We start from the raw sequence: 25,236 nt of genomic DNA on the forward strand, positions 1-25,236 counted from the left end.
TCCTGCTGACATCTGTGGCCTTTAGAGGATGCAGAACACAGAACATTCATGAAAAGTGATTTTATAGAAGGCCCTTTGTGGTTTAAGCACCAAAGAAAGGATCCACTGAGCTGGACAGCAGTAAGTGAAGCAGACCTTTAGAATAGGATCTTGTAGAGTTAAGAGTTCAGGCACACAGACAAGCAAACCTGGCCCCAAACCCTGACCCTGTCTCCTAGTGACAGCATAACATGAGGCTCATTGCTTAATCTTTCTAACCCTTAGTTTGATTGTCTTTGAAATGGACATAACAACACCCATCATGTAAGCAGAGCTTTGATTAAATGAGACATATGAAGTACTTGTGTCTAGTTAAACTCAACTCTTGTTATGACGGTGGCTCTCTATCTTCTGGGCTCACTTTCAGGAGAAAGAAGAAACTAGGTAAGCACTCCATTGCCTTCAGTGGCTGGGCTCAGGGCTGTAGTCCAGCTCCCTCTCAGGCTTGGCTGGTTTCCTCAGGGGGGGAAAGGTCACATGTGGGAAACTAGGAGGAGTTAGCCCCTATCTCAATCTCTGAGCCATCTGGGCTGGCGAATGGAATTGCAGGCATTGAGGAGAGGCTGGGAATGGTGAGATCTAACCTCCCAATCACAAGAGCAGCTCTGGGCTTCCTGGCTACCAGTCTAGCTTCTAAGTTCAGTGAGGGAGAAAAGGAAGTCATGGGCTGTGACAAAATAGAACAGTGTATATCATCTTCTGGCTTCCTCGAGTGCAGTAAACAAATGAAGCGTGCATCCACATGCGCGCACACACACACACACACACATCATTTTTAAATCTAAAACAAAATGAGAACTCTGTGGTTGGAATAGGAGTGGGACGACAGGCCTCCAGTGTTGGGTGTCCCCATCCCTGAGAAGCAGCCCCTGCATCACCTCCTCACCATGGTAACTAGGGATGGCTTGAGAGACTTGACTTCAGCTTGGCTTACCTGCTTCAGAGGTGTGGCGCTGGGTGCTACTACTATAGTCGCAGCTGACCTCGGCCTGCAGTCTGGCTCTTGGTCTGTTTTTCCACTTGACCAAACTACAAAGGCCATGTTTTAAGCTATCAGGCTCCTTGCCTCATGCCTCCTGATCCTTGGATCTGGTACTGTCATTTAATTTAAGTTCAAGCAAGTGTCAGATAGAATCTGGCATCCGTGATCATCAGGCAACACAAGCAGGGGTTTGCTCTCAGCCCACTCCGGTCCTCGGCATCTTGAATTTCTCTTGGGGTGGCAGATGTCACAGTCACCTGTCCCATGGATCAGTGTCACTTCAACATCCTCACATATAAACCTTCAAAGTGTGGGATAGTTTTCTGTTGTTTTTCTTGTCACTTTTCCAGGGGCGTGCTGCCATGACCCAGGTTCAGGCCTCCATCCTCTCAAGCAGGGGCAGTCAAGGCCCTCCATTCTGTCCTGTCTCCACTCCCCTCCCCTCTGCACGGGGTTGCCAGATTCACTTCCCCAGACACCTCTTTCGTCATGTCACTCCCCCTTCGCGGATTCCCAGTGCTGTGTGGACCAATTCCAAACCTGTCTGAAAACAAAAGGTCTCCAAAGTCCTCCTCACACTCCTTCCTGCACTCACCTCCGCCACTAGTCAGTAAAACTGGCTTGGGTTTGTCCCAAGCCCACACTGGTCTTGTGCACTGGTTTCTCTTACTTTGTTTTAGGACTTTCTCTGCTTGCCATCCTTACCCCACCCAGACCCTCCCCATCGTCAGAGCAGAGGTCAGGAAAACCCATACGTTTTACAGTATCTAAAAACCTGCCCCCTACGGGTACACTTCTACTAAATTCCTTAACTACTGTTTCTTCTTTCAACAAACCTTATTGACATAGAATTGACCTATCACAAAATTCAATTTAGCTTAATTGTCTAAAGGTTTGTCCATGTTGTAGCATGTATAAGTACCATGTTTCTTTATGTGGATGGATAATATTCTGTTAATATACTTGCTTTATTCATTCAACAATTTAATGGGCATTGAGTTGTTTCTACTTCTTGGTTATTAAAAGTGGTTGAATGTTGTTAAACAATAGCAGTGCAGCTGTGACTATCTCCATGTAAGTCTTTGTATGGATGTGCGCTTTCATTTCTCTGAGGTAGACACCTATGAGTAGAATTCCTGGGCCCTAGAGTAAACTTTCTTTTTATCAAAACTAATAAACTCATTTGCCTGGAAGTGGATGGCAGGGAGCATATCATTTTACATTCCCACCAACAATGCATAGGGTTGGGAGTTGGGGGTAGGGGTAGTAGGGTTTTCATTTTTTTCTCCAGCCTCACCAATACTTACTATTGTTATTCTTTCTAACATGGTCGTTCCAGTATTTGTGAAGTGATACCTCGTTGTCATTTTGATTGACTTTTCCCTTTACTTTACTTCCTTTTACTTTAATTTACTTCCTTTTTAGCAGTGCAGTTGACTTTTTGTCTCCTTGTTTGAAAGACTATTTCTAGAGCCTAGACATTTTCCCCAAACAAAGTAGATTGACAGCACTTATCCAACGGGAAGCATATCATTTATTGGGTTTGCGTTGTCTTTTCTTGTAGTCTCTTATTTAACTCACAGACTTGTAAAATAACCATAAAAATACAAACAGTGCCGAGAGCGTCAGTGGCTGTCCAACTATTGAAAAACTGAGCTAAGACTTGAACATGGGACTCTGTGTTTCTATGACTGTATAAAACCTAAAGCCACATGTATGTAAGAATGGGTTAAATGCTCATAGGAACCCTTACAATTCAGAGTAATGCAGAGTGTTTGGAGGGCAGAGTATGGCTGCAAGACACAGATTCATTTTTTAATATAATTTTTTATTACAATTAATTCACTTTGTATCCCAGCTGTAACCCCCACCCTCATCCCCTCCCAGTCCCACCCTCACTCCCTCATCTCCTCCCATGGCCTTTCCCCAGTCCACTGATAGTGGAGGACCTCCTCCCCTTCCATCTGACCCTAGCCTATCAGGTCTCATCAGGACTTTATTTCATAGTTTTCCTCTGGGGCCTGGTAAGGCTGTTCCCCGAATCCCCACTCACGTGAAGGTGATCAAAGAGCCAGCCACTGAGTTCATGGCAAGACAGATATTCTACATTATTGTAAATATTTCTCTTTCGGTGGCTGATGCTTTTTTTGGGCAAATCATAGTGAATTTACGGGACCATACAAAACAACCATGAGACTCTAGTCCACTGGTTCTCAGCCTTCCTCATGCTGTGACCCGTTAGTACAGTTCCTCATCTCGTGGTGACCCCAAACCATAAAAATGTTTGTTGCCACTTCATAACTGTAATTTCGCTGCTGTTATGAAACATGACGTAAATATCTGATGTGCAGGATAGCTGACACGCCTCTCCCCCCCTTTGAGGGGTTGTGACACACAGGGAGGGAACTGCTGCTCCAGTTAACGGGACTTTCATACGTTTATCCTTTCTTCCTCCACCAGTGCTCTGTGAGCTGTGGGGAGGGCACCCAGACTCGAAGTGCCATTTGCCAGAGGGTGCTGAAAACCGGGGTCTCCACTGTTGTCAATTCTACCCTGTGCCCTCCCCTGCCTTTCTCTTCCTCCATCAGACCGTGCATGCTGGCAACCTGTGCAAGTGAGTATGTCAGAGTTCTGGGAGTGGGATATGGAACCCCATAGGTAACAGCAGCCATAGCCATTAGGCAAGGATCCTCCCTGAGCCCCAGAGCAGCGGGGCATGGTGGGACAGCAGAGCCTAAGGACAGCTGTGGCTGGACTGCCTAGATGGAGATGAAAAGGGACTCTTAATCAGCCAGTGTCCAGGTGGAGTTCTCCCCTCCCCTGGAACAACAGCTTGCAAGGGTAGAGCAAAGGTCACCCCTCTAGCATCCTGAGGTCTGGAAACCGAAGGCTGCTTATTCCTAATGAGGTCTAATGTTACCCAACCTGGGGTTTAAAACTGCTCTAAACGCACTTGCTCTGCGTAACGTTAATCCCTAGAGGTATAACACTTCTCAGTTCCCCTCACCATGTACATTACGGACCTCTTTCTTCGCATAGCCTAGAAGGGTAGACAGTTAACAGGGAAACGCACTTCTCTTTGTCCTCTGCCCGCCTCTCTTTACATGCTTTTTAAAATGCTTCAAATGAGAACTGCCTTTCTTCTGGGCTCTAGGCACCTCCACCTCTTCAGTTCCTGTGGGGCTGCCCCATACCACAGACCTCATTAGTGCTCTAGGTTTTGAAGGTGGGATAGCCTAGTGATCCACAGCGGTAGCCAGCTCCTTCCGGGTCCACGGGCAGTGGTAAATGACAATCCTGGCCAAAATTAACAGAATAGTTCTTGCCCCTTGGTGCTTTTTGCCCCCTCACCTCTTTAGTGGCCCTGTCTGACTCTGGTTTTTCCCTGCTCTTGGTTCTTTCTCCTTCGGTCCGGCATCCCTCTCAAACCAGGGCCTGGAAGGCCTTCCACCAAGCACGGCCCTCACATCGCAGCTGCACGGAATATATACATCCAGACCCGCAGGCAGAGGAAGCTGCATTTCGTGGTGGGAGGATTCGCTTACCTACTACCCAAGACTACCGTGGTGCTCCGGTGCCCCACCCGCAGATTCCGGAAGCCCCTCATCACCTGGGAGAAGGACGGCCAGCACAGCATTAGCTCGGCTCACGTCACCGTGGCCCCTTTCGGCTACCTGAAGATCCACCGCCTCAAGCCCTCAGATGCAGGCATCTACACCTGTTCTGCAGGGCCCGCCAGGGAGCAGTTTGTGATTAAGCTCATTGGAGGCAACCGCAAGCTGGTGGCCAGGCCTCTGAGCCTTTGGAGTGAGGAGGAGGAGGCCCTGCAGGTGAGGAAGGCCAATCCAAAGGAGGCCTTGCAAACCCACAAACACCAAAATGGCATCTTCTCCAACGGCAGCAAGGCCGAGAAGCGCGGCCTCACTGCAGACCCTGGGAACCGCTATGATGACATTGTGTCTAGGCTGCTGGAGCAGGGCGGCTGGCCAGGAGAGCTCCTGGCCTCCTGGGAGGTGCAGGACTCTGCAGAAAGGAACGCCTCCTCGGAGGAGGATCCCAATGCTGAACAGGCCCTCCTGCACCTCCCCTTCACCATGGTGGCCGAACAGAAGCGCCTGGATGACATTCTCAGGAACCTGTCCCAGCAGCCGGAGGAGCTACGGGACCTCTACAGCAAGCACCTGGTGGCACAGCTGGCCCAGGACATTTTCCGCAGCCACCTGGAGAGCCAGGACATGCTTCACAAGCCCTCTGAGCAGAGGTTCCCTCCCGTGGCCATCCCGCCCCACAAACGTGTTTCCAGCTTCAGCAGCTCCCTAAGGAGCTCTTCCGGGGAGGCCGGGGGTGGCTCCCGCAGGCCTCACCGCAAGCCCACCATCTTGCGGAAGATCTCGGCGGCACAGCAGCTCTCAGCCTCCGAGGTGGTCACCCACCTGGGGCAGACCGTGGCTCTAGCCAGCGGGACCCTGAGTGTGCTTCTGCACTGCGAGGCGGTAGGCAACCCGAGGCCTACCATCCACTGGACCAGGAACGGAGAAGCGGTGCAGTTCAGTGACAGGTGAGCCTCATAGAGCCCTGGTCTGAGAAGGGTTGGGAAAAGGCAAGGAGGACCCAGCAATCGCCCCCTAGCATTCAGACCTGTTTCTAGTAGATAGTATTGAAGTAAAAACAAAGCATGTTAATGTCTCTGAACAGAACGCTACCACGAATGTTGGGTAGAAGGATACCATTCCAAGCCGCAGCCTTACTGCTTTTTCTGCCTCACGAGCTGAGCCATGGAAAAGCTTGGACATGGGCACCATCTCTACATTTATTTAGTCTCCCAGACCTCCCAGAGACTCCCTGCCAGGCAATCCTGTCCTCTGTCTGAGCTGAACTCAGCTGTTGTTCTCAGAAGGTTTTACCCTCTATTGGACCTGTGACCATATATCCTAACGTCCCACGGGGTCTCCGCTTGGGTATGTTATTGTCGGGATGACAGCATGTCCTATTACTGGGCTCCTTGGACCAAAGCCATTCATGAAACTAAAATTACCAATGGTAGTAGAAATGACTACCATTTTTTAGCGCTGCCTCTGTACCAAGAACAGCGCTTCATTTCCAAAGCGTTCCCTGCAGTTTTGCAGTGGCTGGAGTACAGTGGGGTCCTGACAAATTGCCAGGCAACCTCCGAGGTCACTGGAACCTCTTTCACTCATGCATGAGGGACCACAGAAGCTCAAAACCCAAAGGCTGTGAAGGCAAGGGGAAAGGCTAGAGCTCAGGCACGCCACTATTGCCTACACAAGCCACAGCTGGGTGCTCCACACATCGAGGTTCGGTGATCACACGAGTCAGAAAAGTGCTCTGTTAAGGCTAAACAGATGTGTTTACCACTGTATTTTATGTCTGTTTTTTTTAATATAGAACTTGATTTTTTTATTAGAAAGGTAATAAAATGTCTATAAAGCAATTCAGATGATATCCAAATCTATAAAGTAAAAAGTGCAACTTTCCCTCGTCCCCAGTCTCACTCCCCAGAGACCGTCACTCGTAATGATTTGGTATACATCCTTTTAGAGTTTTTCTGTATTTTATTGTGTTATTTAAAGCCATACACACTTAGGATTTGGGTTTTTAATGGGATGTTAGTCATGCCGAGAACTTTTGACTATCTTTTTATTTCATGTGTTTACAATGGTGTGTAGAGATCCATATCACCCTTTTAACAGCTGATTACTGTTCCTGAATGTGCTTTACAATTCCCCAACTGGAAATTATTTGGGGGTTTTCACTTTTCTTAACTTTTGTAAGCATCTCATTGTGTGTTCTCACTTTCAAAGAAGACAATGTCATGTACAATGCTTCCTGAATACTTCTCTGATCACACACAGAGAGAACAAGAGAAAGAAAGAGAGAGAGAGAGAGAGAGAGAGAGAGGAAAGGAGGGAGGGGGAAAGGGAGAGATGGAGAGGCTTAGTACTTTGAGAAACAATAAGAATTTCTGAACAGGCACTTGGCAAACTCTGCCTTACTGGGTGTTGAGAGTCTAGCTTCAGCAGCTTTAAGATGCAGGAGGATTAGTGGAATCTTGTCGGAAGACTTAACATGGTAGGCAGGTGCTAAGGATCTGAAAGCTGGACCTTCGCCAACAGAGAGTAAGGCTTGGAGTCAGTCACCCAGGACAGTGATTGAGACATGGTAGCATTGAGAGAAATGCACCAGAGGCTGTGGACAGACAAGGTGCATTTTTATTTACATATTTTTATATGTATCAGCGTTTGCCTGCATGTATATATGCACACTTTGATGCAGTTTTTGCCACCGTGAAGATTTTCTTCCCTAGATCTAGCCTTGAAAATACTTGCCTTGTCAATTAATTGCATGCAATCGAGAAAAAACCTGAGGCTCTGTTTCCGATGTTTGACGTTATGGTGTTTGCAATTTATTCTGCTAGCCACTAACAAATATGGCTGTAACTTGGCTTTCTATTTGGTGTGCCAAGTTCTAGTTGAGAAAGGAGAATAAATATATCTTCTTAGAGCATGCATGAGTCATGGGACCATCATGGGGAACACTTTGCTGTGAACTTTTTGTGACCCCTTTGATGTTGGGTGTCATTACTTGTCTTCATCACTTTGTCGTCATAGTTCAGAAATGCTCATTCAATTTCAGAAAGAGATGTGCTGAAATGTCCAGTGCTAGCGTTAGTTCAGTTAGTCTGTTTTTGCTTAGTGCCCAAATCCACCTTCCTAGGGGTCTGCAAGATCCAGCTGCTAGTTGCTCTGTTAGACTTTCCAAAATATTAAAGTATATAATAAATATCCTGGACGATCAAGAATAAGTCAATCCAGAAAAAGAGCCAAAACTTGACATGAGAGAAATTAGTTTTACCAAAGAATGAATAAAAATTCAGATACTCTTAACCCGGTGTTACATGTAAAATTTACTCCATGAAGTGAATTCACATGATTCACATGATTCTTAGAAGCACATGTCAACTTCTCAGGCGGTAGTTTCCAAGGTGGCCTGAGTGTGTACTGTGGCAGCCTGGTTCACTGTGTTCCTCGTTTTCCGATTTCCTGTGTGAGATACTGAGGAGAGTGGAAAGAAGACTCATTTCCCATTGATGAAACTCATGATCTGTTTAGGAAAGCAAAGGGATACGGGCAATATTTATCAGGCTAACAGAGCAATACATCCAACTCTTCATATGTATCAACGCGCTGGGGATAACTGTGCTGACTGGAACAAGAGTCCATGCACTTGTGATTGTATTCCAATAGTACATATCAGAGAGAGCCTTCCTGATCATGACATCTAAAGCAGGTCTCCAATCCCCAATTCTTCTCTGCCTCTTGAATTCTGATATTTGACTTATAGGATTTTATGATATTTGATACATCATATATTCATTTGTTAATTATCAATCCATGATGGCACAGCCTTTCTTTACTACTGTAATTCAAGTGCTTAGATGGTAATTGACACCAAAAAGACAGTGAATAATGTAAAGAAACAGACAGGGAGAAGAGGGAAGGGAAAGAAGCTAAACACAAAAAAATTAAGCAAAAAATAATAAGTAATAAGTGTATGGGTACAAAAAAATACGACAAATATTTGATAGAAAAAGCCTTGGTGACACTCTGGGGTGATGTCCCGTAAGCCAGAATTCAAATGATGGCGAGTGCTCAGAATGTGTTACCAACAGAAAAAGGCTTTCTGGGCGAAAGAAAGTTATACGAAACCTCTAAGGAAAAGAAAATGAGTTTGCTGTCTTGTAGAACCCCGAAAGAGATTCCTTTGGCTGCAGTAAAGAATGGAGTCCCAAGGGGGGGGCTTTTCTCTCTAGGGATCGGGGTAACATTGGGGAGAATAGGAGGCAAGTAAGCAAGGGACACAGTCTCATTCCCAATTTTACAGCCTAGTGCAAAGTATGTATGCTGTGGCATAGGAATTGTAGCAAAGTGGGAGCGGGAGCTAGGAGCTGGGTAGGGGGTTCATTGCTACAATCATGTGAACGCCATCAGTACCTGCCGGGCAGTCAAATGATAGGCCCTAGGTGGTGAGATGATACATAAGACATAGGACATAAGGCTGCTTTCCAGAAATGAGCATGCCAGCTCAGGACTCAGTTGGTATGAAATTCCAACAGCCAGGATACTTCTACCTCCTAAGCTTTGAAAAACTAGACGGTCCTTCTGTGACCTGCATGAGTATGCACAGCATGCGCACCTTCACACAAGTACACAAACCACAACACATGAGCAGAATGAGGCTTATTAAAAGAGCTAATCAAGTTGAGCCCGGGATGTTAAGTTACACAAGATTTCATTCTTAGTATTGGGAGAGCTGGGGTTTGAACACAGGTTTTATATATATATAAAACACAGGTTATATATATATATATATATATATATAGAGAGAGAGAGAGAGAGAGAGAGAGAGAGAGAATGGTTTGTACATTTAAATGGGGTTATTCAAAACAAACAGAAGTTGGAATATAAATATGTACTATATATGTGATATATATTATATATGTAATGTATATTGTATATACATATGTATTATCTGATATATGTGTGTGTGTGTGTGTGTGTATCACAGTTGTTGTCCTTGAAGTCTTAGATGTTTACCTATTGCTCCATATTTATTCAGCGTGCTGCTTCTGAGAATCTCTCTGGCAAACCTGCCTGTGCTGTTCTGAGATTAAAACTCCTTCAGCAGCTTGTCATCACTTGAGGATAAGTTCCAGTCACCATTGCACAATGCACTGCACCTTTTATCTCTAACATCTGCCCATCCCTCCAGCCTCATCTCTCACCAGATCCCACCTCATGGCACTGAACCCTGCCCTTGAGCAAAAATCAGTTACCTGCAGCTTATGAATTTGCATGGGGCCTTCCTACCACTGTGGCTGACTAATTCCTGCTCTTCTTCAGAAGAAGCCTACACCAAAGGCTATATCAGATATAGGACCCCCGTGTACCCAAGTCTGAAGTCCTTCTCCCCCAATGCCATTGTCCATCAGAATTAGCTCTCTACTTTTTGAACTTACCTTCTGAATTGCGTTGATCTTCCTCAAGGGAAGATGTTTAAAATCTGCCTTATTTGCTCCAGATTTCTAAGAACCTGTTGCACACAAAGGTGAAGTTAAGGAACAGAGGAATCTTAGTGGATGCCAGTGTGTAGTAGGGAGGTTCCTAATTGCCAGGAAGCCATGGTCTCTGTGGCTTTTGTTCCAAATAGGCAGAGCTGGAGAATGACATCTACTCCCAAACAGTGGTTCTCAATCTTTCTAATGCTACGGCCCTTTAATACAGTTTCTCATGTGGTGGTGACCCCCAACCATAAAATTATTTCGTTGCTACTTCAGAGCTGTAATTTTGCTACTGCTATGAATCCTAATGTAAATAACTAATATGTGGCTCAGAAGGGGTCATGACCCACAGGTTGAGAAACAATGTAAAGTGCCACATTGCTCACATGTTTGCTCCTGGAGACATTTCAGAGAGTCTTCAGGTTCTGTGGCACAGGACACATGACTTGAAAGTGCTAATATAATCAAATAAAATGGGGAGCAGATACCTTCTGACATCCTGTCTTCCATGACATCTAGACCCATGGAGAAATCTTTATGGTTGGTATCATCACAGCTAATATTTAGAGCTCTTCCATTGAGTTTCAGGCCCCCGTTAATCCTCACAGTAACCCTTTAACATTACTATCCCAGCTTCACAGATGTTGAAATTGTAGTAAAGGGATGTCACACAGGCTTGTTCAAAATCCCACAATATGGAACAGACTTGGAGCTCAAAGCCAAAGCAATCTGAATTCTCTTCTGACTTACATTTGTCTTTATTGAATTTTGCTTGGTTAAATATGTGGGCTTGCCATTGTTTTTAAGGAAGCCATTGGAGCCAACTAAACCTGATGCAAATTATTACTCAGTGTTCCAGCCAGCTGGCTTCCAAATTGTAAGACTTTCATATTTCACCGTCTGTCTTAGAGGTAACTTTTTCTTACAGATGTAGCTTTGCCTTCACCTATACGAAGCCAGCTACTAATATGCACAGTTGGGCACACACTCGGTCCTCAGCCAGCGGTACAATTGTTATATCCAAGTGCCACCCTTTGTATGTCTACAAAGTTGCATGTACATATTCAGAGGCCAACACCATAAGCAAGAAGAAGCTAAATTATTTATTGTTTAAGTATTCTTTATAAATCATCACATGTTGAGTTGAAATTCGCCTGTATTGTTTTTTAGTAGGGTGTAGCATATGGCACACCTCTAGCTGAAGAACCTCTCCTATGGCCCTTCATCCTATGTGACAGCAAGAAATTATGTAGTATATGCAAACAGTTCAGTCTTCCTCAATCTGAATGTGACTAGAAGCAGTCCTTAGAATGACCATGCTGACTTCCTTGTAGAAAGGAATGGCCACATTCTGCAAAATTGGCTCCGGTGATAGACTTAACCAAATTCAGATAAAGTTTGATCTTTGCCATCAAAAAATATCTAAATTTTACTGACCAAACCATAGCCTCAGGATTATTTTGGTTTTAATATTCTTATACTAAAAGTGAGCCAGTAGCAATACTACTTGTAGTTAAATAAATAAAGGTCTTGAAGCATCCAAGCAGGACTACCCCTAAAATAACAGAATTTTCAAAAGAACTTCAGGTGAAGGTGAGGAAACTAGATACTGGAGAAAATCCTTTGTTCTTAGGGGTGGGAGACAGTTCTTAGGTCCTAATCTACCTACACAGTGAACTGGAGAAAGGGAATGCTTGGGCATTTTTTTCCCCTTTTACACCTCAAGCCTGTACCCATTCCTTTCTTTTCATTCTGTCTACTCTATTCTCTCACTTTCTTCAGATCCATTTACAGAAGGCAGTAAAAAGCAGTCTGAGTGGAATCAGAGCAACTTGTACACAAATTCCAGTTTTGCCACTTAATAAGTCAACTGTAACCCTTTAAAACCTTGATTTTCTTGCTAGTTCAATTAAAATGATATCAGTAAAACCAGACATTAACTTCCATCTTATCTTTCTGAGCAGCAAGGGTATAGATGTGTTAGCCTTTAATCACTGACAAAAACCTCAGGTGGACAACCTAAAAACAGCAAAGGTTTATTTTGACTCATGGTCTCCGAATCTCAGCATCTGTCCCTTGTTCCTGTTGCTTTGGGCCTGTGTATATCATGACAGAAGCACATGACAGAGAAATAGTTCACTCATGGCAGCCAAAAAACAAAGAGCGGAGAATTCTAATCTCAATAGATCTTCAAGTACACTTTGCTGTGACCTAATTTCTTTTTTTTCTGTTTTTTTTATTAATTAATTCAATTTACATCTCAGACATAGACTCCTCCCTCCTCTCTTCCCAGTCCCACCCTTCTTCCTGCATACCGCTTCCCCTATTCTTCAGAATATGGGTGCTCCCTACCCAGACACCCCAGCTCATCTATTCACATGAGGACTGAGTTCATCTTCCTCCCCTGTGGCCTGGTAGGGAAGTCACGTCAGGGGGAAGTGATCAGAAAGCAGGCCACATAGTCTGGGTGACCTAATTTCTTACACCAGGCTCCACCTCATAAAGATTCCACTATGTCCCAACATTGCCCCAGAATAGAGACCAACTTTTAGCATATGGACCATGGAGGATATTTACCCAAACCATAGCGGTAGAGAACCAAAAAAAAAATGTTTGTAACACTCCAAATACGTGATGGATGCTCAGAATCCATAATCGTTGTCACTTAGACCTTCAGCCATTGTCTCACGTGATCTTCTGGCACATCACAAAGTAAGAAGCTTCACTCCTTTTTATTTACTGAGATATTTTATTTTATGAGAATTTCATACATGCATATAGTAAGTTTTGATCAAATCCACCCCTTTCCCTATCAAATTCTCCCCTATTCCCCACCATTCTTCTTCCCAACTTTATGAACCCAGGGAGTCACTTTGTGTGTGTGTGCAGGACTGTGTCCTAGAGCATGGGTTGCTCTGGAGCCACATACCTGAAGAAAACTGATTCTCCCTTTCTAGGAAGCCATCAATTGCCAAATAGCTCTATAGCCAGTGCCAGAACTTCGTGGGCCTCTTCCTCTATTGTGCTGAGAGTTTAGCTGTCCTGATCTTGTGTGGATCTACTGTGTGAAGTCACCGCTGCTTTGAATTCATGTGGGCAATACTTCTGTCATGTCCAACAAATACTGTCTCACTGCCACCGGCTCACAGAATCTTTCCACCCCCTCTGCTGATATGATCCCCGAGCTATGGAGCTAGGGGTGCTATAACTGTACCATTTAGAGCTGAGCACTCCACAGTCTCTTATCTTTGCGTGTTGACAAGCTGTGGGTCCCTGCCTTACCCACACTCTCCTGTAAAAAGAAGAGAAGTTTCCCTCTTAATGTGAGAAGTAAATGGGCAGCTGTTGCAGGGGTTTTGACAGAAAGGAGTCTAATAACGCACAGTGTGATGGAGAGGCACTACAAGAGCACGCTCACATCCTGCTGACATTCTCCACTATCATTCCTGATCTAGCAAAAGAGAGAAATCTGTAAGGCTCTCAGTGGTGTTCTGGCCAGAACACTTTGGACAATGTTCCAAAGTAGTGTTGAACAGGAGATGAATTAAGGAGTATTTGGAAAGCTTTAACTTGGGCAACACAGAGAATCCACAGATGGAAACTTCTCAGAATTGAAGAGAGAGTGAGATGAAAAAAGAAAAAAAAAAAACCCTCCAAGGTCAATTTCAGAACCACAGTTGTGAATAATGCTATATGTAAAAGTCATAAGTCCATGAAATCTACTTTCCAAGTTTGTAGATAATATAAAAACTGGAGGCAGGGAAGATGGGAGGGGGGAAATAAACCAGTTTCAATTTGGTTTGGCTTATTTCCCTTACAGAACTAAAGGAAATGGAGATGACAAATGTTTTTCCCAGTTGAAAAGTGTAAGAATAGAAAGCCAGAGAAGGAGGAACCATCCCAATAAATACTTATGCTTCAGCAAAAGCAAAGCACTGAGGGAGAGTGTGGAGGTCACAGAAATGATGCTCATGACTTGGGCAGGCAGAGCACGCCAGGGGACACCCACAAGCACAAGCGAGGCATAGAGTCAGCTCCAGGTCTTCCGCCAGTGGCTACGGAGAGGGCGTCTTCAGGTCCCGCTTGTGTTTAACTTATTCTTGCTACAAGGGCAGTCCTTGGTGAATGGCAGGATTCTGAAAACTGTGGGGTATTGTTTTGATGAATGAGGAAGTCACTGAGACACATCAAAATTGAAAATGCATGTTGAAAGTCAGCAAACTTTCCTTGCAAAGGGCCAAACAGTAAACATTTGGGGTATGAGCTGTGTCAGCTGCTCAGTTCTGCCCTCATAGCCAGAGCACAGTTAAAGACAGTGCCCACACTGTGCAGTGGACTTTACTTACAAAAGCATATTCCGGCTGGAGTTTGAAGATGCCCCCACCCCCCAGGCAGGAAATTCAGTTAGACACATTTCATGTAGAGCTTATAGTTTGAAATGAATTACCAAGCATGCTGATAAAACTTGATCCACATTAGCAAATTCAAGATCCTATGAATTTCTAAGAGAAAAAAAGGCAAAATCTTTGGCAGGAAACATAAGGAAGGGGTAAGAATGTGTGGTCAGGTGGCCTTTCCCATTCCAAAAATATTTTCTGTGCTTCAATTTGAACAATTGGAAAGCTTCAGCATTAAATAACTTCTCACTGGCAATTGCATGAAAAAAACATTGAAGGCTGAAAAGTTGTTTTGGCCAAGTGGTGATAGGAAACTCTTCACAAACCTTAGTCAGTTCCCCCGAAATATCTTCATAAAATAAAACTCCACTGCAAGCTTCTGGGCTACTATGATATTTGGTTTCACAAAAGAATTCTCACACGCAAAGGAGGTGGTCTTACAACAGTCTTTTCGCTTCCTGCTTCAAACTTCCTAAAATGAGGCTTGAATCATCATATTGTCCGTCTCTCTAAATAACTACCACCTTGGGCAGAAGTTGCCACCTACCAAAAATAAAGGCAGTCCTCAAACCTTCCTAGTTGACCTCAGTAGATGACAGCATTTGTTCAAGTGTTTTAAAGGTCAAAAGTAATTCCTCATCCATCATGCAATACCTGAACAAATTGCTTATGTCTAAGCTTTTGCCTCCTCTCAGAAATAGGAAAATAAAACCAAGCCAGTAACATGGTGAGAAAATAAAATGATTTAAAATGTGTATACCTGTGCAATTAACATTAGTTCTCGTTTTACCCTATGGTACATTTTACCCTAATCTCAAGAATCTGTGAGCAGGAAAAGAAATGTTCATCTAGATAACATCTAAATGTTCATCTAGATAAGGAAAAGACCCATCCCTCACTCTACACAGGACTTTTAAGTTCTTTGTACATGCTCTTAAGATTGCCTGTTTGCTCCTAAATTCACTGCTTTTGAGCTCATTCTTTTGAATTGGTTGTTTTATACTTTTCTAAAATTGCAGGATTCTGGCTGTTTTTTGTTGAATTGTTCACTTATTGCTTAACAGTGCTAAAATGGTTATGGAATACCTAGTCGTCCTCAATCTGAGATTCCTGTCTTAGGGCAAGAACTGAGGCATTTGTGGCCAATGCGGTGCTCCGTGTGGCTCTTGGCCTCTTTTCTTCTCCTCTACCTGGCTTCTTATACACTCAGCCCTTGCTCTCTCCTCTGTGTGCAGTGTTTATGCTATTGCCTTAAAGCTCCTTGTCTTTCCATTCACTCATCTCAAAACCACTCCCCAGGATGAATACGACAGCATAGTCTTGTCATCCTGCACTGGGAAGGCAGAGGCAGGAGGAATACAAATCCAGACAGACCTAGGCTATAGAAGACACTAAATATCATCAAAGCATTGCTGTGCAGCATCCAGAATATGTGGGTCCAGGCATGAAGGAGAACCAGTAATTATGATGATGATAGTAGCAGTAACAAAAAAATAGCTATAATTCTGTGGTATATCATGTACCCAGCCTTTCCTGTGTGCCTCAAATGCAGGAATGCATATGGGATCAACATGCCAGGTAGATGCTGTAATTCTCATTTACAGAGGAGGCTATCATTAAGAAGCTAAAAGAATGACTTGTCCAAACCCACAGAACTAATCGTGATAGAGCTGACTCGTAACCCAGTTCATAGAGTCCCAAATAGTGTACTATCCAATGTGGTTCAGTGTGGTTTTGATCACCTTCAGCCAAGTTGCTTTGATGGTACCTTAAACAAGAATTTATTCAACATTATAACACTCAGATGAACATGAAATAAGAAACTATAAGAGAGTCCTCACCCTTGAGCTAATAATTTATAGTCTAGCTGAAAAAAAAAATTAAAAAGGTACACTATAGATTGAAAAGATCTTTGTAGGACAATTGGGGGGATCATGTGAAGAAAGAATTCCTTCGGACTGTGGAACCTTAGCAGAATAGAATTGGATTAGTTCAGGGTTGGGGATAATTTGGAAGATCAGACAGGATGTGGAAGGATTTCTCTTCTATCCCAAGCTAATGCCCAAGAAACAAAGGAACCATCTGAAAGTAAGGTATGGAAGAAGTGTATGTAAAGGTCTCAGAAAACCAAATGTGTCCTTTCTGATCAAAAGTACAGTCAAAGAATTAATGCAGTTCATCCCAGCCACTCAAAAGGGAAATGAGGTGTACATGAGGGTCTAGATGGAGTCCTCCATACCATGCATGACCATGCTAGCGTTCATTTCGTAGGCTTTAATTGTGCCCATTCTGTGTCCCCTCACCTTCTGGTTTCCTAAATTCAAATTCAGCCCCCCCAAAATCTTTCTGGTTTCACTTGGAAAACAACCCGCTGTTCCTATGCCTAACCATTCAAAACAGACCTATCAAACCTAAAACTTAATCGCAAGCTGACAGAAATCATCTACTAACAAATTAAGTTAAATTAATGGAGTAGATGCCTAAAATGAAGAAAGTCCCCCCAGGAGTTTTTCTCCATAGTTGCCAGGCTAGGGAGAAGCAAACCCCATTTTCCACAGCTAGCCCTTTCTTCCTCAAGAGCCCTCCAAAACTCTCTCCCAAACTCCTGCTCCCCCTAGCGGCAGCCTCCCAATCCCAATTTGCCAATTCCATAGCTAGATTATAACAATTACAGGAATCAAATTCTCCCCTTGCCCTAAAAGGATATTGGCCTCAACAGATTGTTAGGAGGAAGGATAAAATTTCTGTATATACCAATGTACCTAAAATCCACTTATGAACAGCTTTCTAGCTACAAGAAACAAGATGAAACAATGTGTCCTGAATATATTACAGAATGGAGGAAGGAAAACGTTGAATTAAACAAGAAAGCCTATTTCAAATCCTGGCTCTACCCGCAAATAACTGTGTACCCTTCACCTAAAGTTTTATGAATGCAAGTACTTTATATGTATACAGTAGCCAATGTGGTTTTGTTTTATTAAGATAACATTTAAATCCTTTATAAAGACAAATATTTAGCTTATTTTTCTTGTATTCCGTTTATGGGATAAAAGCATAAACAAGTTTTGAATGTCATGGTCACTATGTGTTCCTTCCCATCTTCTGAGCAAAAGGTGAGTTTGTGCCGAGAGTAATGAACCTCCTCCCTTCTTTACACTGCCTCTGTCTATAGAGGAATTCTTTTCCAGAAAGTTAGACTCATGCTTGGGGTTAGGCATTATGGCTTTTTTAGCTGTGTTGGCGTTCAGAAGAACTGATGTAGTTATGAAAGGTAAACTTTACCTTTAAAAAAAAAAAAAACAGAAGTTCAGGCTCAGTATGGGTGAGGTCTGTACTTGTGTGTATAGATCAGATAAAATAATAGTTCTGTGGAAAAGAAACCTGAACATGGAAATCTAATGAACTCAGAGATCTGTGATCCAGTGTCATGTGACCCTTCTATTTCCTCACACCCAACACACACACATACACAATCACAGGAATCAAACATTACAAATTACCTGATTACTAACAGGAGATACTGAGAAGTGAAATAACTACCAAACAATGGTTTGAAAGTTCTCTGCATTATTCATTAGAATAGTAGTCTGTCTGCTAAGTAGGAAACATATTGAATCTACATTTTGGTAGCTGATAGACTGCAAAGTAGGAAGTCAGTTTGCCAGGGACCAGTACTTAGATCCTGGCAAGACCAAAATAAGGTCAAAAGAACAATCATACAGCCTCCTGCTCCAAGTACTGAGGAATCCTTCCTGTAAGAAAAGGAGAAAGGCTGCTTGTTGGAAGGAGGCGAGCAGGCTAATGGATTTGAGCATTTAGTGAACTTTAACCCCTGCCTGCTCAGTGTGATGAAACGGAATATGATCTACTATGTTCTATTTAAATTGATGCCGTCTGCTTTCGCTATTCTTATAAAACAATTGTGTGGAAGTGTGCATATTCCTGGGATATCATAAAGATTTAAATCATGGGTCAATTTTACTATTTTTTTTTTTTTTTTGCAATTTTAAATCTAAAACACCTTTTAAATCTTGAACACCTGAAGAGACTTAGCAGTGCTGTTGCATTATGCTGTATCTGATAAGATCCCTTTAGGAAACAGTGATGCTGCTATCAAAGATAAAAACTTACATAGCCATCTTTCTCTTATTAGCTTCTCTGAAATACACTGGCATGTAACTGTCTGACTTAGAGAAAAAATATCCAAAAATGAATGAACGTGTGAGTGAATGAGTGGGTGAGTTACATTACAATCTCCTCTTTCTCTCCTGTCATTACCCATGCAATTTCAGCTCTGCCCATTGCTCTAAAAGCGTGACTGTCCCCAGTAACATAGTGATGGTCTAGAAGAGTACTAAAGTAAGTGGAAATTACTGTAAAACTTACATTTGGCTAAGATGTTCTATTTTCTTCTCCATTTTTTTTTTTAAACACAACTGCCCATACGTAGCTGGATTGGGAGATAGTCCTTGCCTTCCCTCTGACAGAGGTAAAAAATAGCAATACAATAAATAGGTCCATAATCAGAAAAAGAGTTAAAGAGACACAGTCTTTGCCAGACTAGTCATTCACCATAGAAAAAAATGAGAGATGGCCAGAGGTAGTGCTGAACTGCAAAGCCATTGAGTCTAGAGAGACCCTGCAAAGGACACAGTAAGAAAAAAAGAGTGATTATCCAGTTGGAGAATGTTGCTGGGGCAGGATACCTGATTCCTGGTGTTCTGTTAACTGCCAAGCCTTAATAGTCCCGCTCTTTCTTGAACAAGTGACCCTCTCATGGCTGCTTGATTCCTAGGGATGAATGTTAACACTAGTGGCCAGTTCTTGGAAACTATGAAAATGCAAAGGACCTCTGAAAGACTCCACCCAACAGAGGATCAAAGCAGATGCAGAGGCTCACAGTCAAATTTTGGGCAGAGCGCAAGGAGTCTTATGGACAAAGGGGGGGGGTAGAAGGACTGAGAGGGAACAGAAGCTCCACAAAGAGACAAAAAAAAAAAAAGCCAAAAACTCTGAGCTGGGGGATCCTGCAGAGACTGATGCACCAAACAAGGCTCATGCATGGAGAGAACCTAGACCCCCTGCTCAGATAGCCCATAGGAAGCTCAGTCTCCATGGGGGTTCCCAAGTAAGGGGGACAGGGGCTGTTTCCATCATGAATAGAGGTTGCCTGATCTTTGATCACATCCCCCTGGCATGGCAGCCTTACCAACCCACAGAGGAAGAGGATGAAGGCAGTCCTGAAGAGATGTGATAAGCTATGGGCAGATGGCAGGGGAGGAGATAGTCCCCTTTCAGTGGGCTAGGGGAAGAGGAGGGGGGAAAGAAGGAGAGAGGGTGGAGCCAGGAGGAGATAAGGGAGGGAGCTACAATCAGGATATAAAATGAATAAATTGTAAAAAAACTAAACATTAAAAAAAAAGAAAATGCAAAAGACACCAAGGTGGAAAGAATGGTCCAGGAATGTCACAAATACCTTTCTGAGGCATAAATGGTCTGTCTACCTAAGACCTGCCTGCCCCAGGCCCTGGATCTGTTAGTTCCTACCCTGTTTCTCTAACTCTTCTATGTTCCTACCTCTACATTCCTACCTCTACAAATATATATTTTCCATATCTAGATTTTGTCAGCCTCGCTGAATCATTGAACCATCAGCTTGAAGGCACCATCCTTAATCATTAACCTGCTGTGGTAAGAGCATGTAGTTCTTAGAAATGGTACCCATTTTGAAGGAGAAAATCAGTGGACAGAAACTAGAATTGGGTTTTGAAGTTGATTATAGGTGCCCACAATTTAACTCATGTGATTCTTTTTGGATAGACAAAAATATCTAAAGCATTACATGGCTGTTCTAGAATCGTCTCTCCATAACCTTGAAGGGCAAGTTTTGCTTCATTATACTGGACATTGTCTCTGGAGAAGGCCCCCTGTAATACTGCTATAGATGAGAACAATATGGCCTATGGTGTGCATGCATGTTTACAGGTTAATGAAAACAATGGATGTTTATATTACTGCCTAGAATTGAAAGGCATGTAATTTCTTTCAGATAATAATCCTCTTGTCAATGATTTTTTTTTTCAAATTTTCTTCTCTTCTACTGTAATGTTGTAATGGTGCCTTCTTTTATATATTGAAGCCCTGTTATCTTCCTACCATCCAACCAGGACCCACTGTTCCCTTGTTACTTTTCATTTTCCTTAATAAGCCTCTTTTTCAAACCCATGTAGGCATTTGTTTCAGAATCTCATGTTGTGTGTTATATGTATTTGGTGTATAACTGTTGTCTGTCCCAACTAGTATGACTAGATCAGGTGGTCAGTAAACTTTTAAAAAAATCAAAGTCTCTGTTGAGATGGCCAAAATGCCAATCATATCAACAAGAGAGCCTGGGTTTCCTGAATATCCTAGCATGTCTTTCTGGGTTGTTAGAACATCGTTCCCAAGACACCCCTACATGCCCTCCCCCAAAATGAACTCCAAAAGGAGTCAGCTGACTTGACCAGATCTCTATTTCTTTCTGTTGCTCCAGGATTCTTCTGCAGCCAGATGATTCCTTACAGATCTTGGCACCAGTGGAAGCTGATGTGGGTTTCTATACTTGCAATGCCACAAATGCCTTGGGATATGACTCTGTCTCCATTGCTGTCACATTAGCAGGTAACAAGAAAACACCTGTCCGGTTATATTCAGAAATCTTTATGACTGAATGCCTACAATGTGTCACACGGGCCTAGGATACATAGATAAACGTGACCCAATCCCAAAACTGGAGTTATATTCAAATGTACTCCTGCCAATTATTTCCCCATATCTGCACAGATTAAACAAAACTTTCTGCACATTGTGACTAAAATTTCTGGCACTGCCTTCCAAGGCTGCAGTGTTGAAGCAATGTAAGTTTTATAAAACTTCTTAACTTGAGGCAAATCCTTGCCTTTGAAACTATGAAAGCCCATAGACACTAACACCTCATTTCTTAGGCCAGGCAACCTGAAGTCGCACCTCTGCCTAGCTGACGTGAGGAACAAGAAGGCACTGACATTTCCTAATGCTGAGCTCGTCCTTACCCCCGTTGCCCAACTGATCCTATCAAGGCAGAACCCTTTTCCTTAGACCTGGGCTAGCAGCTTTTTTGGCGGTGTGTTGCATGTGTTTGTATTTATTCTTTTCACTCGCTGCTCCCATCAGATGATTCAGTAGATGCTAGGAAAGCCGGCATCACCCACACTGACATCATCCATCCATGTGGAGATTATGTTGTCACACTGTTCTCCAGTCACACATGCTACTCCCTTTCATATCTGGTTTTGCAACAGTATTTCTTGCCCCTATGACCTAAGCCTGATCTGGAAAGGGACCTGTAGCAGCTTTGTCTGGAAGATGAAAGTCGATAATGAACAAGGCAAGCTAAGGTGCCTTGACATGGATTAAAGTGTGTGTGTGTGTGTGTGTAACATTTGCTTTCCCCTAATTGCACTCCAATTCCAATCTTCATTCTCTCCACACAGAGTCCAGATGCTCAGCAAAAATCTTCAAGTTTCTAAAGTCTCTTCTGCTCCCTTCTCCCAAACCCACACTTATGTGGGCACTATTGACATGCTTCCATTTGCTGGTTGATGGCAGATTAACTCTCTTGTTTATATTGAGCTAGATACAGTTCAGCTCTGCCACAGACTAAATGCCCTCATTTGCCAGAATCTAACACAATGAATAGAAACCTGTCTGGAGTTAAGCAAAGCTATTGTAACATCAGGCTCATCGTCAACTCTTTGAAGGCAAAGAGTTCCATGGTGGAAGCTGCCATGAGGTTTAAAGCCAGAGAAAAGGAACAGAGGTGCTAAAGAGGCACTGAGAAAGGGGCTTAGTGATAAAATATGACCATAAACACTATGCCCAGGATCTAGAGAATGATTTCCCCATCCTTTAGCTGCTGGGTTTGTCCAGGTCTGCTGACAAATCTTTCAAGCTGCTCCTCTAAAAGCAAGGTTGACAATGTGCATGTTGCCTTAAGACCATGTTTGTACTTTTATCTGGGACTTTCATGCACACTGCAGCCAATGTTCCAAAACACTCACTGATAAAACTCAAGCTTATGGATTATGGAAGGTGGGAGATATACCTACCTTAGATAGAAAAATAGCTAGCGTCCTGCTCAAGTGCAGCACGGTGGCTCAGACCTCTAATCCTACCACCTGAGAAGCTAAGACAGGAAGATAAGAGTTTTGGGCCAGCCTGACCTACTTAGCAAGTTCCAGGTGAGGAGAGGTTCCCTAGTGAAACTCCATCTCAAAGCAAAGATGCTGCTTTGCAATATACGTTATATGAGCTAAACATAACCCGAAGTAAGAGGTGGGGATGAATATTGACTCTTCTACATTTGATTATCAGTTATACTGCTTATTACGTACATGATTGTTTACATTATCTTTATAAAATTATGTTTGATTCTCAGTTTCTCTTTTAATCCAGTTATCACACAAATAATTGAGACTCTGTTCTATTATTTTAACAAGCTTCATAGCACAAGAGCTGAGCAGTTATTAACCCTCTAAGCTAATTCAGCTTCCTCCCAGTGTACATCCCAGAGATATTTGCACTTTGTAGCTTTTCTGATCCAGCTTCTCTCCTGATCTTCTTTCCTCTCTGATAGCCCCATCCCTTACTTCCTCTTCTCAGTCCTCCTCTGCTGGTTAGCAGAAAGGAAGTCCAGCCCTATTGTCTCCTCTGCTCAGCAATAGGCTGCAAGCTGCTTTATTGGCATATCAGGGGACAATTAGGGAGCAGAGTTTATATAACATTGAAACAGGAGATTCTCAGAACAAGGCCTGCAACCAGATATGGGGGATACAGAATTTGAATTACACAATAACCTTAACACATACATACAAGTGACATTACATGGACTGGGGAGGTTATATTTAGGAATATATGTGTGTATTCATATATATATATTCATATATATATATATATATATATATGCATTCAGTAACAATAAAAGAGTCCATGAATTTGAAGGAGAGTAGAAAGGAATATATGGGAGGGTTTGGAGAGAGAAAAGGAAAGGGAGAAGTGTAATTATCTTATAATCTCTGTCTCTTCCTCTCCCCCACCCCCGTGTGTGTGTGTGTTTATAAAAAGGCTTAGAGCAATGCTGGCAACATCATTCACACTCAGTAAATGTTAGCTTTCTTTCTCTAGTTCTTCTAAAGCTAAAGCCCCTGAGAATAGCTCCAAGATTGAAAAGCATCAGCCCAGCTTTGTGTCCACGCTGTATTTAGCTGGAGTCTTCCACACTGGTGTCTTTCAAGTGTGGACATGGCTCACTTGTGGTCAGATTCCTGTAAATTCCAGTGCTGTTGCACACTTGAAGAAATTGCGGTGCTTTTTTTCTGGACTTCAGCTTAAATGTAGGCCAAAGAGAAAGAAAACTGAGGCTCAAGAGAAATAAAGTGCCCCGATACTTCTATAAGAAAAGTCCAGGCTTTGGTCTTGTGGCTGTCCCCTCATGTAGATCCAGAGGGCCTCAGCACATCACTTTGGATCATACTTGGCCCCTTCCTAAGAACCTATGCTGTTTCTTAATTTGCTGACTTCATTTCTTCATCAGTCCAATCATGAGAATCACCAGTACCTCCCAGAAATAGTCTGTGACAATTAAATTAACTCGCTCATGAAAAATGCTCAGAACAGTCATGCACAACACATCTTACATGCTCACTGCCTGTTAGATAGAGCTACTATCTGTAATATCAAGCCAAAATCAGTTAATCTTTAGAGCAGAGGGAAACCTTTTTTCAGAGACCAAAATGCTTACCAGCACCTTCTGAAGCACATTTCTCTCAGTGTCTCCAAGACAATTAGAAAAGCTGAATTAGCCAGCTGTAAAGTACATAAGCACCTGGACTGAGGTGGCTTGTCAGGAGACCTGTTTCCAGCAAGGGAGGTAGCTTGTGATGAGAACAGGGAGAGGCCCAAGTTTCATTTTGAATACCACTTACTTAATGTGCAGCTATAACAGGGCTAGGTAAAGAGATTAGAGCAGCATCTTGGCCAGTCAGATTCTGGGCTGAGCCACTTTGCTCAGAAGCCTTCCCAATCAGAATGGCACTGGCAGCGTTTTGAAGAAAAGCAGTAGTTTCCTACTAAATTGCTTCCGTCTGCATCGGTTAGCCCCACTTGCCAATGCAGATGAGAGCCTCTCCAGGTGTAGACCACTGCTGAAGTCATACCCAAAAGGGAAGTGTTTCTGGTTGTCATTGATTTTATAAGATCACAAAAAAGATACTATAAGGCCAGCTTGACATCATCAGTGGAAAATGAGAAGAAGATGAGGGCTAAGGGATGGGTGTATTGTCATGGAAAGGAGAGAGCACAGCTGAGCTCATCTCAAGTTTGTGCAGAGAGCTAGAAGATTGCCTCTTCTTTCCTGGCAAGTTTTCCTGTCTTCATGTGAATTGAGTAGCTCACACATATTGGGACTAATAAAGAGATCAGAGAGACCCTGCTGAGAAAATAAAGCTTAAAAGGTAGTTGTTTTGAAATTCATTCTCTGCCCCTTTTCATTGTGATTTAGTAGCTGCAATAAAAAGAAAAGGAATTGTGTAAGCTTTTCATAATGTTAGGTAATTTCAAATTGGCAGTCCCCAAATTTTTTCAACCAGCAGTTATTAACCAGAGAGTTTTCTTCATCAAGTTAGACTCAAAAGAGGGCCTTGTCCACCAGTAGCAAAGGT

At 43.1% G+C, this 25,236-nt stretch overlaps 1 protein-coding gene across 6 annotated transcripts in view; it reads left to right on the top strand.

Annotated features, from left to right (window-relative positions):
* Adamtsl1 (ADAMTS like 1) overlaps positions 1 to 25,236 on the top strand; it is a 904,412-nt gene that overhangs the window by 807,135 nt on the left and 72,041 nt on the right. For all 6 annotated transcript variants that reach the window (XM_060365805.1, XM_060365807.1, XM_060365806.1 and 3 more), the window contains 3 exons: positions 3,482 to 3,635; positions 4,454 to 5,579; positions 21,033 to 21,160. In XM_060365805.1, the coding sequence (XP_060221788.1) occupies positions 3,482 to 3,635; positions 4,454 to 5,579; positions 21,033 to 21,160 (1,408 nt within the window). The remainder of the gene's footprint in view (positions 1 to 3,481; positions 3,636 to 4,453; positions 5,580 to 21,032; positions 21,161 to 25,236) is intronic.

The sequence above is a fragment of the Meriones unguiculatus genome, chromosome 12 (genome assembly GCF_030254825.1).
Source record: "Meriones unguiculatus strain TT.TT164.6M chromosome 12, Bangor_MerUng_6.1, whole genome shotgun sequence".
Lineage (NCBI taxonomy): Eukaryota > Metazoa > Chordata > Mammalia > Rodentia > Muridae > Meriones > Meriones unguiculatus.